The 19,615-nt window shown below is 36.7% G+C and overlaps 1 protein-coding gene across 4 annotated transcripts in view; it reads right to left on the bottom strand.

The window, feature by feature from the left end:
- Positions 1-353: 353 nt before the first annotated feature.
- The window catches only part of PRMT9 (protein arginine methyltransferase 9), a 100,640-nt gene continuing 81,378 nt past the window's right edge, over positions 354-19,615 (bottom strand). For all 4 annotated transcript variants that reach the window (XM_040472722.1, XM_040472717.1, XM_040472729.1 and 1 more), the window contains 5 exons: positions 18,673-18,856; positions 15,116-15,833; positions 5,041-5,194; positions 1,839-1,961; positions 354-1,540 (listed from right to left, as the gene is read on the bottom strand). In XM_040472722.1, coding sequence (XP_040328656.1) covers positions 1,325-1,540; positions 1,839-1,961; positions 5,041-5,194; positions 15,116-15,833; positions 18,673-18,856 — 1,395 coding nt within the window. In that variant the 3' untranslated portion in view covers positions 354-1,324. The remainder of the gene's footprint in view (positions 1,541-1,838; positions 1,962-5,040; positions 5,195-15,115; positions 15,834-18,672; positions 18,857-19,615) is intronic.

Below are 19,615 nucleotides of genomic sequence, written 5' to 3'. Positions count from 1 at the left end.
CTCCCCCATTTGTACTCTGTCTCTCTCTAAAATAAATAAAACATTAAAAAAAACTTATGATAACAATGGAGTCTACTTTTCCTCAATGCTGTCACAGGTGTCAGCAAATAAATCTAGGCTGAGTAGTCTTAATTATTCATTAAACCATAGTCAGAAGACATGTAGGTGCTATTTGGGAGACACTTCTTACTTAAGATGGAGTTTCTCAAATTGCTAATCACAACCAACTGGGTTATATACTGCAAATAAAATCTAGAAAGTGCCATAGTATGTTACAAATAGCAATAAATGTTATTTCTCAAAATCTTTGCTTTATATATTTATGCACACACACATTCACATACATGCACTGCTTCACCGTAATTGGAGTCTTTATTCTGTCCACTATTATAAACATTTCTATTGAAAGTAAAGCTGGGTAGTATAATACTAGAGCAACGAGAAGAGGCGATGTAGAGAGAAGGTATGTCTTATTTTCTTTGTGGCTTACTTACAAAGAGCACACAGTATTTACAAGGCACATCTTATTAATCTTCCTGTTGCAAGTCTTTAAAAATTGGACCAATTATTATATATTTCTTACTGCACATATGGATCAAAACTTTAAAAAATACTGATGTAGGTTTACCTCATTCCTGAACTTACCAGCTTTTTCATTTTCTTTGCCAAAGTAGACCAGGAAAAAGGCTGCCTCTTTAAAACTTTACTTCATCCTTAACTCTTTAACTCTCATAATTAGATTTAGCTTATAGCTATAAATTCTTACTCAGGTTTGCATTCTCCAAACACAAAACCCAAGGAGTTTCAGAAACATACTAAGTATTTAAAAGAAGCAAGCTTGGAATTTATAAGTAACCATAACCCTGTCTTCAACTGAAGCCAACTTTCTGATATATCCCAATTATAAGTTTAGACTTAAAAAACTCAAGATGCCTAAAAAATTAAAAGTTTTTGCTTTGCTTACACAGGACAATGAAGACGGGACTCAAATCCCTTATATTTATAGATTTAGAATGTAGACTAAAGTGTTTAGGAAAATTGAACCCATTGTAAGTACAACCAAGCAATAAAAACAAAGCTTACTTACTTGAAAAATGAATGACAGCCTTTTTGAAAAAAGAAGGCTGCAGCAATATTTTTATAATAACGCTCCTCTTTAAAGTCTTTTAAATATACTTTATTAATCAATTTAAAAAATATTTAACCATTACAAGGAATTAAATCTTTATACCCCCATTTCATGAATACAATTCCACTACTAATTCAGACCAGAACTGCATACTTGCTGCTCTACCTGAACAGTTTTTCATTAGAAAACTACTCTTCATTGTTTTACTGTGATGCTGACATTGCTTTTGTGATGCTGGACACTGAGTACTAATTCTTCTCCCATTTCCACCTGGATGGGATTATCTAATACAACTGCAGCTTGTTTCCAGTGGGAGGCTTCACTTGAAGTATCCAACCTAATCTCGTCATCAAGGTACATATGATACCAAAAGGGAATGGCAGTCACTTGTCCAGATTTACAAATGTGTACCTATGAAAATTAAGAAATTATGAAAATTTCATCAGAGTAAATAGAACAGAGTTGAATAAGTAAGACTTGTCTTTTTAGTCAATTTTAGCTCCAAGTTTTATAAAGATTTAATCACCCAATCCAAATATCAACCTATTTTATTCACTAGTATTTACCAAGCTCATTTTTGAATATTGTTTAGAAAAAAAACCTAACATTTAAATCTTCAAAGAAAGTGACTAATACTATTTTGTGTATATAAAGTATTACCTAGCTTAAGAAAATTCTGACTATGACAAGAATAATCATTTTGTATTACCTTTACTTCTCTGTTAGAGGTGTTCAAATATGGAGTCATTAAATCTAGTCTTAAGAGTTCCACTGGCTTGCTTAAAGGTATACAGGGCAATGAGGACAGATCCAAAAATACACGTATAGGTACCTAGAAAAAGTACAAATTTTTCACTTTTACTCAATTCTTTCTGTGGCCCAATGACCCTGAAGTGCTTACTTTGTACTTGCATCAGTATGATACAATGCTTTTTACACCTAATATCTCATTTAATTTAATTCCCATATCAATCTTAAGGCATAAGGATTTTCATGATTCCAGTTTTATAAGAAGGATGAACAAACCAAGGCTTAGGCAGGTTACATAATTTGTTATGGTTTCAATTATCTATGAATTCTTTTCTTAGATGAAAGCAGATTAAATTTTTACTTAAGCCAAATAGCTCCAAAAATTTTAAACACAGATGTGCTTATGTGTGAAAGATGAACTAATTAGCAAATAGTACAATATTATTGTACTGTTTGAGAAAATACCAAATAATAGTGGATTTCATTTGTAAAATAAAGTTTAATTCTAGAAAGCAATGTTTCCCAACTTCGGCTGCAAGTTAAAATCACCTAAAGAGCTTTTTAAAAGCCTCAACTGCTCAGGCCATACCTCAGATCAATCTGGAGTTGGGAGCCAAGTATCGATAGTTCTGAAAGTTCAGTCAAGGTTGAGAGCCACTGCTATAATGTGTTCCATCAATTTTAGCAGCAATAGAACCTTCCTACCAGTAACTTTAGCCTCTTCAATTTGAAACAGAAAGGAAACTGTTGTTTTAAAAGTGCCCTCTTTCCTTTGAGTAAAATATTAGCAACTGTTCATGGTGAAACAATGGACACAGATATACCAACCTCTTCCTGGGCATCCTGAAGGCATCCAAGCTTCCCTCACCATAAAAACAGCAATTCCATGCCATTTCCAAGACTGATTATGCCCTTTACCCTCAGTTGTATCAGTCACCAGAAGAAGCCCTAAATTCCTTTGTTACCTCTCATCACATGCACTCTACTCCTTCATAGCCTGTCCTCACTTCTATTTCTCAACCCAGCCCACTGGCCATCCCTGTCATCTGTGTTAATTCTTCGCACATTTCCCATCTAGAGCTCATTATTTCATGAGTTCTCTAGAGTTCAGTTCTCTCTATATACGCCCAAGGTGATTTCACTCAGACTTAGGGCTTTAAATATCACCTACCACATTTTATCTCTAGCCTGTATCTTTCTCTGAATTCTTATAAATGATCCTGCAAACACATAAATGCAACCTAATCCTCCTGCTATTTTCCCCAAATCAGTAGATGGTAACTATCCTTCCAGGTGCTCTCATTACCCACATCCAATCTATCACACAATGCACCTTCAAGTATGTCTACAGTTGGAACTCTGCACCGTCTCCACACTGCTATGACTCACTCCTAAGTCACTTACCTGGATTACTGCAATAATGCCTTTGCCTGCTCTCACAAGTGGCTTACTTCTAACCCCTTAACCATAGTAACCCTTTCAAAACAAGATATCTCATGTCACTCCTCCACGTGTTTTCCACCCTTTTCATAGTAAAAGTCTTCCTATGACCAAAAGGGTCTATAATATCTGGTTCCTAATACTTTTCTGACTGCATCTTTCATCTGACTCACCTCATGGTATCTTCCTGCTGTTTCTGAACACTCCAATCATGCTCTTGCCTCAGGCCATTGCATTTGTTGATCCTTTGACTTATGATTTGCTTCCTTATTTCTTCAGCTCCCTGCTTAACTACCACTTAGCCATGAGTCCTTCCCTTAGTCATTACCTATATGAAACAGTATATATCACATACCCCCCATTCCCTGTATTTCTTAACCTGCTTTATGTCCATAGCACTTCTAACCATCTATCATACTAATCTTTTTACTTGTTTATTATCTATTTCTTGTTTGCCAATTTGAGTGCTAGCTCCATGAATGCAGGAATTTATCTCTTATTTTCCTAGGCCAGTAAAAAAACAGAAGAGAAGGGATATGAAAAGTATACAGACCATGAATACAAACTATTAAGGAAGGGAGGATATAAGACAGGAAGTACAGTGAAAAGATGGCAAGGTCAAAATTTAATAGATTCTGATGGGACCAAAGAGTTGCTTGCTGATCAAGAGGGAATAAGCTAGAAAGAAAGGAGATGGTGGTATTTTTGAACCACACAAACAATTTAAACTTCTGTCTTCTTTTTTTTTTTAAGTTTATTTATTTTTTTAGTAATCTGTGCACCCGATGTGGGGCTTGAACTCACAACCCCAAGATTATGAGTCACACACTCCTGCAACTGAGATAGCCAGGTGCCCCTAAACTTCTGTCTTCTGATAAGTGTATTCTCCTTATTAAACTTGCAAAAAATCTGAGATTAAACAAACTCTAAAACTTGTTAGCCAGCCCTGAAAAAAGCATTTTCTCAAGAAACTTATATTTGCTAAGTACTGTTCACATGAGATCTAACTGCATCTTCAAGGGTTTACTATGTATAGCCTTCAAATAAAAGTTTTAGATATCACTTCTTGAATTCTGTACCCAAATCCTACTTCCCAAAAATTCAGCTTTGGTTTACACATCAGTATCGCATCAGTAGGTACTTCCTGCCTCTGTCTTCAACCCAAACTTCTTCCCCTAGACATTCTATCCACTCACACAATTTTAATCCGCAAATCTGTATTCTGCTAATACCTTTGCCAGCACTAGATCTTGACTCCTTGTTTCCCAAATAGCAACTAAACCCTTTGCCTTGCGCTCCAGTTTCCTAGGCTCCTACATTCTTACCCACAGCAGTCTGACTGTGTATACACTAGCTGCTTACATCTATCACCTGCCAGCCTGAGGTTTCAATGTAATAAAGGGTTCAAGTTTGGAACACAGGTCTTTTTCTGACTGCTTCTGCTTTAGACAAGAAGTACACTTTTTCATAAGACTAAACCTAGTACCCTATTTTCACTTAGTGGTTCAGAAGAATATCTATAGACTTTTGTCAATAGGAACAACAGAATTCCTTGGCGATTCTAATCGCTATGTTGATTTTCACTCATAAATTCCTTTGCTCTAGGAAACTGATTACCATCCTGATCCAGCTAAACACAGTGACTGTATTAAACTATGGAGAAAGATAAGGTAGATGGTGGGTAACAGCCACCTGATGGAACTTCTCTTCTAAACACTTACCTGAAACTGATTAATAAAAGGTGCTATATTCAATCCAAGAGTGCGTTCTGTTCCTTGAACAGCACTCTCTTCTACCAGTGTCTGTGATTCCACAAGCAACCCAAACATCAACACATATTGAGGAAAGATCTTGCCTCCAGATTGCAGCAAACACCTAGAGAAGGAAAAATGTTTTAAAAATCATCTTGATTCCCTACATTTTATAAATACCATAACTAATTCATAATGAATTGGTAAACTACAGATTGTACCTAATCTAATAGACTCTATGTTATTGGCTGGTTGTTCAGAGTGATAAACCACTGGAAATAATTTCCCAAAAAGTCAAAGTGGCCGCTGATCCATGAAAGAGAAAAACAACCAGTTGGCTTGATGGATATAAGTCTTTAGATTCAGGAAGAGTAATCAATGGATATTAAAACTAGTGGGTGAAAGTTTTATTTGGAAAAAGATATTTACATCGTCTCCAAGTACCGTCCCCACAAATGGCTTACTAGTTACAAAGGGAAAAACAGCAACTTACTATGGAAAAACCCAGTGAATACAACTTAAAACACACTGACCTAAATTAATATCAACAATCATGGGATAAAGCAATACTATATGCCTCCTAATGTGACAAAACTTCTGTGAGGAAAACTGAGGAAGACTGGGGAGAAAAAAAGGAATATAGGATATTACTGGGATAGGAAAATGTTTAATATAGACTATATGTTAAATAATAGTATCTTTATCAATGTTAAGTTTCCTGAATGTGATTTTATTGTGATATGTAGGGAAAAGCCTTTGTTCTAAGGAGATACACGCTAAATGTTAAACCGTGAAGGTTAAAAGACAAAACAATAGTCTTATGTTCATTGTTACTATTCTTGCAATTTTTCTTAAGTTTGAAATTTTGAAATATTTCAAAATAAAAAGTTGATGGAAAACTTTATAAGTAAACAGACTGCTCTTGTAACAGCTCTCCCTAAAGATTAGGTCATTGGAAGCCAAGTCATAACTGGGTCATTTGATGAACATGGAATCAGCAAGAGAAGTTAGAGAGGATTCCTAAGTATAATGCCATTAGACTGAGACAAGTCATGATCCTAAACCAAGACAATCTCTCTTCAGTAAATAACTATAAGTACATCATCATTTACATTGTAGTAAGTCCTACATATTATATAGATCAGCCTAAAAAAGGACTTCACAGTACTTTGCTCATTTTTGTTATTGCTTTCCTATCAACTTCTAGTATTTTAGGTAAAGTCTAGTAGAAATTAATCTCTATAATTAATAAAATTACACAGCTCTTAACAAAATTCCTGTCTATGTCTTTACCAAACCAGAAAAAAATGTGTCTTCCTAAAAAACTGGAGAAATCTACCTGTTTTGCTCAAATGGATCAGGTTTATTCCTGATAATTCATGGCACTAATTTTTCTGAAAAAATGATGAAGTTATCTCTAATTGTGATCCATTTAAATAGAGCCAGATATAATCACTCTTAAGATCACAATTTCTCAAATGACAGACCAGCCACAGAGCTTTATGCTCTTGACTAAATTCCCCCCATCCCCAGTAACCACAAGAGGGTACTGTTCTATGAAATTCGCAAGCTGAAAAAGCACATAGGGTTAGAAGTCAACCTTCTAACCATAAAAATCTATGGGGAAAAGGAAGGGAGGGCATTACATCAAATCATTTCAGAAAATTGGACTAAACAAAATATCAAAATTTTATCTTCTGAACCCTAAAAAGTCAGAACAGGCTGACTAGAGTACTAACAACTGTGCTAGAGATAAATACTATACACAAAGGCAGTATATGATAATTATTTTAAAAGACCATGGTCATACTATTTTAATCTAAGATGTTATACAATGGGGCACCCGGGTGGCTCAGTTGGTTAAGCGTCCAACTTCGGCTCAGGTCATGATCTCACAGTTTGTGAGTTCGAGTCTCGCATCGGGCTCTGTGCTGACAGCTCTGAGCCTGGAGCCTACTTCAGATTCTGTGTCTCCCTCTCTCTCTACCTCTCTCTGCCTCTCTCTCTCTCTCTGTCTTTCTCTCAAAAGTAAATAAACATTAAAAAATTTTTAATATAAATAAATAAAATGTCACACAAATCCTTAACTCAATATTACTGTCACTAACAGGAATGCTCCTTAGTTATGTTTAGATAAAAGAGTAATTGCCTTGAAACTCTGCTTAGCTTTACTGACACTGTTTTGTTGTCACTTATACCACTGCAGCTGCCAGACTCCTCGATGGACCCTCTGCAAAGCCAAATAATACTTCTGAACCATCTGTGCCTTCAGCAGTGAGAAAATACGTTCCAACTCAAAAGTCTAACCATAAATGGCAAAAATTTCTGAAGAAACTCTTCAGTTTCCTTGTGACCCAACACAAGATGTTTTTAAATGCGTTTTAAATTAAAAAAAAAAAAAAGTACCAAGCTTTTAAACTTCTTCCTGTCTTTTAATCTAGTATGACTGAGCAAAGTCTAAGAATGAAGATTTTAAAACAATGACTACAAAGAAAGGTAGCTAGAATCTAAATATTTAAGTCTGTGAAATGGCTCATTTTCCCTTGCCTTGTTTGGGGGTGCTCAGAGGAGTTCTAGTGAGACAGATGCCCTTATCCCAGATATAACTTCACCCTCTTTCACCAGTCATGAGACCTCCCCTCTGTTAAACACTGACCACACAGGAGGCCTGTGTGAGAAGTATCTGCATACCTCTGTCCCCAGAACCAAGATAAGCCCGTCCATTCAGGTAAGGAGATTGAACAATAGCTTGGGCTGAAGGAAAGAAGCACTGGTTCTTCACTGTTACTCAGGAGGTAGGTATTTGGAGGGGAGGGAACACTGGTTAAAACAATAATCATGGGCACTACTAGCATTTAGTGACCAGAGGTGCCAAACATTCTGCAATCCATAGGACAATCCTATATAAGAAAATTAAACCAAAACTGTCCCACCCAAACTTCCAATAGGACACCCGCCCCAACTAAGAAACACCAGGAAAAGGAGTTGGTAGCTTTATATAAGATGTTTCCCACTAATATAACTAATCATTCAGACAGAACACACTGCTCAATTGTTTTTATAACCAAACATGCTTTTTAAAAATCCTTTAAAGGTTACATTTAAATAAAATGTGACTGACTGAACGCTTTTCCACTAAAGATCAGGAACAAGAAAAGGACATCCACTTTCATTACTTCCATTCAATGTAGTCACTGTAAGTCCTAGGTGAAGCAATCAGGCAAGAAGAATAAAGGGCATCAAAGCTGGAAATGAAGAAGTAAAACTATCTCTGTGCATAAACAACATTATCATATATGTAAAAGCCTCTGAAGATTCCACATAAAAATATTACACTAATTAATTCAGCAAAGTTGCAGGACATAAAACCAACACACACAAATTAGTGGTATTTCTGCAATTAATATGAACAACCCAAAAAGGAAATTTAGGAAACAATTTCACTTTCTATAGCGTCAAAGTAATAAAGTACTTAGGAATAAACTTAACCAAGCAGGTGGAAAAGACCTGTAAACTGAAAACTATAAACATTGCTGGAAGAAATTAAAGAAGACACAAATAAATCAAAAGACATCCCACATTCATGGACTAGAAGAAAATACTGTTGCTACCCAAAGTGAGCTACCCAAAGTGAGCTATACAGATTTAATGCAGTCCCTTTCAAACCCCAACAGCATTTTTTACCAAAATAGAAAACCCCATCCTAAAATTATATGGAATTTCAAGGGATCCAGAATAGCCAAAACAATCTTGAAAAAGAACAAAGTTGGAAGTTTTATACTTCCTGATTTCAAAACTTACTACAAAGTACAGGGAAAATGACCATATAAATAAAATGGTGGAAAAGGAAGCCTCAGATTCACCTCTTCCCACAGAGACACTTACTTACCCAAAACTGCACAGACTAGGGGCACTTGGGTGGCTCAGTCAGTTAAGCATCTGACTCTTGGTTTCAGCTCAGGTCACGATCCCACAACTTCTGAGTTCGAGCCCCACCTTGGGCTCTACATTGGTAGTGTGGAGCCTGCTTGAGATTCTCTGTCTCCCTTTCTCTCTGCCCCTCCCCCACCTGAGCTCTCTGTCTCTCTCAGAAATAAACATGAAAAAAAAAAAAAAAAAAAAAAAAACTAAAAAACACACAGACTAAACTGTTTCTGTGAGATACCTAGAAACTAGTTAAGCGGTTCCTGTACTCCAAGCCAGTACACGGCCAGAAAGAATTATATGGAAGGTGATGGGAAAGTGTATCACATTTACTTGCCACAGTCCCCAGCTACAGCACAGTACAATCAAGAGACAACCCCCAATTCCCAGCTTCTTGTTGGGGAGAGAAACAGAAGAAATGGAACATACATCCAACACTATGACTTTTGGGAGTGCTGCCCAAGGAACTGGTTTCTGTCTCACATGAAATCTAAGTGACAAAAAATGGGCACCAGGCTGGGCCCTCTGGTAGATTACAAAGGCGATCACTTGGCTTAAAGACCAGAGAGTCTGCAGTTCCACAGACAGTCATCAGGGTGAGCTCTGGTACTATAACTTGCTATAGCACCAAGGGAGCTGCAGTACTTCAGACCGATACTAGGGGAGCTCCTGAGGAGAAACCAGCAAGACTTCAACTAGCTGACACACAAAAGCCCCAAAGAAGCTACATGCCCAGAAAAGGCTTGCGAGGTCTTCAGAATCTCTAGTCAGGCTGAATGGTAAAGGTCCTCCCTGTACAAAGCCTCCCTGTACAAAAACTGAGAGAGATGAGGCGTTCTTCTAAAAGCTCAAGTCCTAACAAAAGTTAACGTGGCATACAAACACGGAAACATGGCCTAATCAAAGGACATTAAATATCCAGAAATTGACCCTAATGAAACAGATACAAGAATTAAAATTAACTATCATTAGGATGCTCAAATAAATGAAATGCAGAAAATGATGCATAGAGAATATCAACAAAGACATAGAAACTATAAAAAAGAACCAAACAAATTGTGAGCTGAAAAATAACTGAATTGAACATTTTACTAGTGGGATTCAACAGAGACTTGACCAGACATAATGATCAAATTCAAAAACAGACAAATGAGACTACAACAAACTTAAAAAATTCTGCACATCAAAGGCCTAAAGGACACAATCAACAGAGTGAAAAGGCAACCTATGAAATGAGAGAAAATATCAGTAAATCATGTATCTCATAAGGGGTTAACATCCAGGATATATAACAAACTCCTATAACTCAACTACAGCAAAAATCCGATTAAAAAATGGGCAATGGACTTCAATAGGCAGTTCTTGAAAGAAGATATAAAAATGACCAACAACAATATGCAAAAATGCTCAATATCACTAATCACAAGAGAAATGCAAATCAAACCATAAAACATGAGCCTACACCCATTAGGATGTCTACTATCAAAAGAACAGAAAATAAACAAATGTTGGTAAAGATGTGGAGAAACTGGAATCCTTGTGCACTGCTGACAGAAATGTAAAATGGTACAGCCATTATAAAAAAGATTCTGGAGATTCCTCAAAAAATTAAAAATAGAATTACCATATGACTCAGTTAATTGCACCTCTGGATATATATCAAAAGAACTGAAAGCAGGGGTGCCTGGGTGGTTCAGCTGGTTGAGCATCAGACTCTGGATTTCGGCTCAGGTCATGATCTCATGGTTTGTGAGTTCCAGCCCGGCATCCCTGCTTGGGATTCTCTCTCTCTCTCTCCCCCTCTCTCTGTCCCTCCCCTACTTGCACTCTTCCTCTCTCTCTCAAAGATAAATAAATCAACTGAAAAATCAACTGAAAGCAGAATCTCAGAGATTATTCACAGTAACTAAAAGGTAGAATAACTCAAGTGTCCATCAATAGATTTATATAGTGGAATATTATGCAGTTTAAAAAGAAGGAAATCCTGTTACATGTTACAACGTGGGTGAACCTCAAGGACATTCTGGTAAGTGAAATATATCAGTCACATAAGACAAATACCATATGATTCCACATATGAAGTATCTAAAGTACTCAAAATAATACAAAATAGTAATAGAAATTAGAAAGATGGTTGCCAAGGGCTTGTGGGGTGAGGGGAATTAGTGTTTTATGGTTATAAAGTTTCAGTTTTGCAAGATGAAAAAGTTCTAGAGACCTATTGGTTACAATGTGAAAATACCTTAGTACTACTTAGCTGTATACTTAAAAATGGTTTAGATGCTAAATTGAATGTTTCCCACATAAAAAAAGAATTAGTTACTTAAAAACAAACTTATTATGAAGCTACAGTAATCAAACCAGGATGGTACTGGCATAAAGGGAGACAGGTAGATCAATGAAACAATTCAAGAGCTCAGAAATAAACCTTGACATATACGGTGAGATGATTTTTGCCAAGAGTATCAAGAGCATTCGATGTGGAAAAGACAGTCTTTTCTATTAACAGTGTTTGGAAAACTGGATATCCACACTCATAAGAGTGAAGCTGGGCCCTAACTATATACCATATACAAAAATTAAGTTAAAATGGATCAAAGACCTAAATGTAAGACCTAAAACTATAAACACTCTTAGAGAAAACATGAGAGAATAGTTTTAGGCCACAGAATCTGACAATAATTTCCTGGATATCAAACCAAAAGCACAGGCAACAAATTTAAAAAAAAAAAAAAAGTGGACTGTATAAAAATTTAAATTTCTGCACATCAAAAGACACTTTCAGGGCACCTCAGTTAAGCATCTGACTTCAGCTCAGGTCATGATCTTGTGATTTGTGGGTTTCGGCACCACTTCAGGCTCTGTGCTGACAGCATGGAACCTGGAGTCGCTTCAGATTCTCTGTCTCCCTCTCTCTCTCTGCCCCTCCCTGCCCCTCTCAAAAATAAACATTAAAAAAACAAAAAGATACTTTCAATAAAGTAAAAAGGCAACCAACCCACAGAATTGGAGAAAATATTTGTAAATTATCTGATAAGGAATTAATATCCAAATACATAGAGAATTCCTAAAAATCAAAAAAAAAAGTCTGACTCAAAAATTGGCAAAGAACTTGAAAAGACATTTTTCCAAAGAAGATATAAAGACAGCCAATACGCACTTATTTTAAAAAGCTCAACAGGGGCGCCTGGGTGGCGCAGTCGGTTAAGCGTCCGACTTCAGCCAGGTCACCATCTCGCGGTCCGTGAGTTCGAGCCCCGCGTCAGGCTCTGGGCTGATGGCTCGGAGCCTGGAGCCTGTTTCCGATTCTGTGTCTCCCTCTCTCTCTGCCCCTCCCCCGTTCATGCTCTGTCTCTCTCTGTCCCAAAAATAAATAAACGTTGAAATAAAAAGCTAAACAACACTAATTAATAGGGAAATGCAAATCAAAACATTAAGACATCATCTCCCACCCAGTAGGATAGCTACTACCAAAAAAAAAAAAAAAAAAAACCAGAAAATAACAAGTGCTGGTGAGGATTTAAACCCTGTGTACTGCTGATGGGAATATAAAACTGTACATCAACTGTGGAAAGCAGTATAGCAGTTGCTCAAAAAATTAAAACTAGAATTACCATATGATCCAGCAATTCCACTTCTGGGTATATACCCAAAAGAATTTCAAGCAGGGTCTGAAAGATATTTGCATTCTCATGTTCATTATTATTGTTATTCACAATAGCTAAAAGGTGGCAGTAACTCAAGTGTCCATCAATGAATGAATAAGCAAAATGTAATATATACATACAATGCAATATGATTCAGCCTTAAAAAAAAAAAAAGTTCTGACACATGCTACAACATGGATGACCCTGGAGGACATTATTCCAAGTGAAATAAAGACAGTAACAAAAATATAAATATAGTATGGTTCCAGTCATATGAGGTCATAAGAGTACTCAAACTCATAGAAGCAGAGACTAGAATCATGATTGTTAGCTGCTGGGGAGAGGATGGAATGGGGAGTTATTGTTTAATGTGCATAAGGTTTCAGTTTTACAAGATGAAAAGAGTTATGGGGATAATTGAAGGTGATGATGGTTGCATAACATTATGAAAATATTTAATATCACCAAACTGTACATTTAAAGATAGTTAAGATGGTAAATTTTATGTTATGTGCATTTTACCACAATAAAAAAAAATTGAAAAAGAATTAAAACTGAAGATAAAATAAACCATTAGGTAAAGTGTCTTTCTAAATAAGTCAAACTTCATTTGTGTTAAAAATTCATAGAGCTGAAATTCCTTCCAAGGTGGCTAATGCAATATCCTTCATTTTACAGATGAGGAAAACTGAGGATGAGAGTCTATATTGTGATTTATAGAAAATTTCACTAGGGGTGCCTGGGTGGCTCAGTCGGTTAAGCGTCCGACTTCAGCTCAGGTCACGATCTCACGGTCCGTGAGTTCGAGCCCCGCGTTGGGATCTGGGCTGATGGCTCGGAGCCTGGAGCCTGCTTCCAATTCTGTGTCTCCCTCTCTCTCTGCCCCTGCCCCGTTCATGCTCTGTCTCTCTCTGTCTCAAAAATAAATAAAACGTTAAAAAAAAAAATTTTTTTTTAAAAAAAAGAAAATTTCACTACTTCAGGAATTCATTAACAAATGTGAGACTAGCTCTGAACCCTTTAAGCACCATGTTCTGGGGCGTCTCGGTGGCTCAGTGGGTTAAACAGCCGACGTTGGCTCAGGTCATGATCTTGCGGTCAGTGAGTTCAAGCCCCGCGTCGGGCTCTGTGCTGACAGCTCAGAGCCTGGAGCCTGTTTCAGATTCTGTGTCTCCCTCTCTCTGACCCTCCCCCACTTCATGCTCTGTCTCCTCTGTCTCAAAAATAAATAAATGTTAAAAAATTTTTAAAAAGTCGGTTAAGCACCACGTTCTAAACTATCGAGTATATCTGCTTAAAATTTTATGTGCATGTATGTATGTATTTGTGTCAAATCTCTGTATCCCCATAATTTGTGATACGTACAAAACTGTTTTGAAGAAAAAAAAAAGGTGGTGATTTTTATTTGTTACTCCATAAGAAGAGTTTGGTTAACAAAAGAAAATGTATATAGAACCTAAAATATAATTACCCATAGAATCAAACACTTTTTCCAGGTTTTGTCAAATGTTTTTTTCTTCAATAGATAATCTGCCTTTGCTATTGCAATCTGGTCTGTATTCCCACCGCTTTTCCTATACTACAAAACAACCCATATATATACCACAAAATTCAAAATCTGTTAACATTCATTTTACTCAAATTTGGATCCCCAAATGTTAAATATTGCCATCTTTTCAGATCTGAGCAGCATGACCAAAGGACTTTGAAGCTTAGCCAAATTTGCTTTCAGTATTAAATATTAGGGTCAAGTTTGCCTCCAGCAACAACACTGAAGGGAAAATCTCTTAGGGAGATAACTGTACTATAAAATAAAGATTTTAAGACCTAAGAGGACTGGGATTGTTCATAAGAAGCACTCTGCTCAGGGCACCTGGGTGGCTCAGTTGGATGAGCATCTGATTCTTGATACCTGCTCAGGTCATGATCTCACTGTTTGTGAGACTGAGCCCTGAGTCAGGTTCTGTGTTGACAGTGTGAAGCCTGCTCGGGATTCCCTCTCCCTCTTTCTCTGCCTCTCCCCCACTTATGCACACACACACTCTCTCAAAATAAACATTAAAAAAAAAATTTTTTTTTAAAGAAGCACCCTGCTCTCCCAACATATCATCAACTGTGTATTATGTATCTCTTAAAGATACGTCTCATTAAGATGTGATTTGATTTTTCCTTATTTACCCTAAATGTCTTATCTGTTCTTATAGATCTCTACTTAATTCTCTATATCATACATAGACAGTCCAATCTCAAAGCAGGCTCTCTTCTTCACACCTACAGAGCAGGGATTCCTTTAGACCAAAAACAACGAGTAATGACATGCACACAAAGAGAAAGGCATAAAGTCACATGTCCTGAAAAGCAATGCTTAGAACATACTATGATCATAACTCATCTGTACAGTTATGCCACTGAAGAACTAAACCAATTTATATTAATTTAAGCTCAAAATACAAAAGTTGCATTTTGTGTTTTACCTGGATATTGCAGCTTTTTCCATTATTTCCTGCTGAATGAGCCCAGATGGCTCAATGACATCCAGTATAATTATACTCCACAACTTGTCTGATTTTGGCCTTTGCAACACAGCAGATTCATCTTCCACGTGTCTCAGCCAAAACTCAAGTGTTTCTTTAGGAAAGTGATTGGCTTCAGATATGAGGTCCAGAGTTATACGATGTTGGTCTTTCTCCACAGAACTGTAAGGTTTAACCTGCCCAAGTGTGCCAGCAATTATGGGCAGAATGGAGAAGCCTTCGGAAACATCTAACACATAGAATGGTTCAGGGATGCTCTCTTCTGAATTACTCTGTCCACTTCCACAGCTCATCTCATTATTCTGGCAGTGAGTATCCATGGCCTGACACAGTTTCTCTGGAGTCAATGAAGACAACACTTTTCTCATTGCCATTTTAAAGCTTTCATGATAGAGGTTGTTATTAAGCAAAGCAATTTCTGTGGATTCCAATATACATGTCTGCTCCATAGCATCTGGTTTGCTGGTCTGAAGGTTAGCCAGGGCACTACAGAGTTCAGCTTCACTTCCTAAGGATAACAAGTCTTTATCCTTGCTAAAATCTTTTCCAACATCCATTTCATGTTCTGAACTGAAAACACTGATATTCTGAATTCTTAAGTAACAATCTTGACAAGACACTTCCATCATCACCTGGTCCCCAGATTTTATCCAGTAGTCTCCATAAAACAGTAAGAAAGAAAGAAAAATTGTAATTAATATATTTATAAGTCTAAGAATCATACAAATACTTCCACTCTCCCCTCATTTTGAAATCACTACAGGAAAGATTACATCTATTGATTTAATAGAATTAAGTGAATTAATTTATTCATGTCCTACAAAAATAACTAGGAAAAATCCCTACAGCTTTACTTAGTGAAAAACTTAAGTTTGAAGATTCAATTAACTAATGGCATAATAGACTCAAGAGCTCCATTATTGGACCCCAACTATTAGTTTTATAGTGCCTTTACTGCAATCACTAGATATCATGTCCCCATATTATGGAGTGGGGAAAGGGGTACAGGAGACTCCCAATCCTCTTCAGTAGTGAAGCGAATAACAAAGATAAATAAAAGTCAGGGATCAATACCAAATCTCACTTTAGCTTAAAGGGGCATTCTTTTCTCTAACAGCAATTTCCAAAAAGAACAAGGCAGCATTCAATAGAACCTTGTCAGTAATATTTCTGTTTATATTTAAACATTCTTTCATGTTTAGGAATTTGATAATATAAGGAAGGACTAAGTCCTACAATAAAGAGTGTATCATGGTCTTATCCATGAACTTTCAAACTTGGTAAAACTTTAAAATGTGCACATATAATCACAATTTCTTCTTATCAGCATTTAGAGATGGTTGAAAATACAAATTATTCTTTTGTTTACACATTTAAAATGTCCTTTCCCTAAGAAGGATTAAAATTTTTAAAGCCCATCTAAGTTACTATAAGAAAGTTAGAATAAACAAAATAACACATGAAAAGATGTGCAACATCACTAATCATCAGGGAAATGCAAATCAAAACCACAGTGAGATATAACCTCACACCTGTCAGAATGGCTAAAATCAAAAACACAAGAAACAAGTGTTGGCAAAGATGTGCACTGTGGGTGGGAATAGTGTGGAAAATAGCATGGAGGTTCCTCAATAAATTAAAAATGTAATTACCCCTGCTGGGTATTTATTCAAAGAACACGAAAACACTAATTCAAAGGGATACACACACCCTTATGTTTATAGCAGCATTATTTACAATAGTCAAGGTATGGAAGCAGCCCAAGAGAACACTGATAGATAAATGGATAAAGAAATGTGGTATAGAAGAGAGGTGGGCTGGGGGATGGGTTAAATAGGTGATGGGGATTAAGGAATACACTTGGTATGATGAGCACCAGGTGATGTATAGAGGTGTTGAATCACTATAGCATACACTTGAAACTATAATTACATTGTATGTTAACTGGAACTTAAATAAAAACTTAGAAAAAAAAAGATGTGATATATACATACAATAGAATATTACTCGGCCATAAAAAGGAATGAAATCTTGCCATTTGCAACAATATGGATGGATCTACTGAAATAAGTCAGTCAGAGACAGACAAATACCACATGATTTCATTCATACGTGGAATTTAAAAAACAAAATAAACAAAGAAAAAAAAAGAGACAACCCAAAAAACAGACTCTTAACTACAGTAAACAAACTTATGGTTACCAGAGGGGAGGGAGGTGGATGGATGGGTGAAATAGGAGGTGAGAATTAAGAATATATTTATGATGGGGTGCCTGGATGGCTCGGTGCATTGAGCATCTGACTCTTGATCTTGGCTCAGGTCATGAACTCATGGTTTCTAAGATCATGCCCTCCATCAGGCTCTGCACTAACATCGTGGAGCCTGCTTGGGATTCCCTCTCCCTCTCTCTCCTCCCCTCCCCTACTCACATGCATGCACATGCATACAAAATCTCTCTCAAAATAAATAAGCATTAAAAAAAGAGTGTATTTATGATGAGCTTGAATAGAGAATTGCTGAATTATCACATTGATGATCTGAAACTAATGTAACATGATATGTTAATTATACTGGAATTATAGTTTTAAAAATAAAACAAATAAAGAAAAAATGCCACTTACTGAGTGCCAGTTGCTATGATAGGCATTTTACATCCATTATCACTGATAATCCCTACAACAATCCTACCAAGTAGGCAGCATCCCATTTTTATACATCACATAATAACAGTTCTGAGACATAACCAGCAAGGCTAGCCAGAGAGTCAGTAGCAGTGCTAAGACTTGAATCCCAAATCTACCTGACTGACTCCAAAAACACCATACTAGCCACAACACTATACTCATCCCATGACTTAATGGTCTTGCCAAATTAAATCCTTGACTAGGAGACTAAACAGAAATAGAAACTTATTACCTCCCAGTTTAAAACAGGTATAATTTTTCTATGTAATACAACTTACGTGAACTACACTAAAACCCATCAAATTGCTGGCAAAAAAAATTTCTACAGAAAAAAATCTTTAACATAGAACTTCTCTAAGGAAGTCCATGAATTTATGAGCCCTCTAAAACTGTAAAATGTTGTTTATATGTGTGTGTGTGCATTTCCATGACTCGTGGCTCCACAAATGCCATCAGATCCTAAAAGCAGGAAGCACTCCTGCACTAGTACTTTTCTACCATGTTCTATAAAAAATGGACTAGCATTCTATTATCTGCTGATAACCAGAGTAATCAGAGCTGAAGAAATGATTTAACAATAGACATTGTTGAATGGTATGCAGCAATTATGTTTTATTCTCTTTCTTAACTATATATATTAACTATTTAAAACTACTTTTTAAAAAAGAAAGTTCTGAAAAACTTAACCAATCTCCCTCAACTGGAAACTTCATATTCAAAGTAAATTTTCTTACCCTGATTGAAATGCTTAGAAGATTAAAGCAACAAGACTAAACAAACAAACAAACAAACAAAAATTAGACAAGTTATACCTGCAAGGTCATGTACGGGGTAGACAGCCTGTTCCCAACATGTTTCCTCACTAGGACTTGTGGATAAACTGTGTTCATCATCAAGCTGGAGTACAAACCAAACCACAATAGCATCTAGTATGCCTTCTTTAATCACAGGAATACCAATTTTACCAGATTTTTTAGTTGCAAGACTTTTTAATTCCTGACAAAAACGTAAAAGGAATGAAAGCAGTTTATATATGCAATATATACATGCCCTACTATTACATCTCTTTCCATTTCTGTAAGTTCTCAGATCTGCCCAGCATCACTGGGGGAATCAGTATCTTAACACACCTATAGCCATTTCAGGCATACTAAATGAGAAGCTCCAATCTACCACAGTGGAATACGGTGGAACTATTAAAAGCAATGAGGCAGAGTGAGTGGGTGGCTCAGTCAGTTGAGCATATGACTTTAGCTCAGGTCATGATCTCACAGTTCACAAGTTAGAGCTCCGCATAGGGCTCTGTGCTGCCAGCACAGAGTCTGCTTTGGATCCTTGTCCCCTTCTGTCTCTGTCCCTCCCCCGCTGTGCACAAGCGTGTGTGCGCTTTTTCTCTCCCTCAAAAATAAACATTAAAAATAAAATGAGGCACATACATAATACTGATGTAGAGACAAATCCAGGATATACTGTTGAACGAAGGAAGTGAATGGCAAAGAAATAGGGATTGTTTTTGAAAACATGAGCACATGAGTGTGTGTGTGTGTGTGTGTGTGTGTGTGTGTGTGTAGAAAAACAGAAAAGCAAGTCTGAAAAGATATACTTCAAATTGGTGACCTGAGAAAGTAGGACCTAGATTTAAAAAAAGGAAGGGGTGCCTGGGGTGCTCAGTTGGTTAAGTGTCACACTCCTGATTTTGGACGCTCATCCTGGAGCTCTGAGCTGCTTGGGATTCTCTTTCTCTGTCCCTCCCCC

Source organism: Herpailurus yagouaroundi, unplaced genomic scaffold (assembly GCF_014898765.1).
Source record: "Herpailurus yagouaroundi ecotype Mexico unplaced genomic scaffold, PumYag 28, whole genome shotgun sequence".
NCBI lineage: Eukaryota > Metazoa > Chordata > Mammalia > Carnivora > Felidae > Herpailurus > Herpailurus yagouaroundi.
The sequence above is the reverse complement of the archived record's forward strand: the minus strand, read 5'-3'. Positions and strand labels throughout refer to the sequence as shown.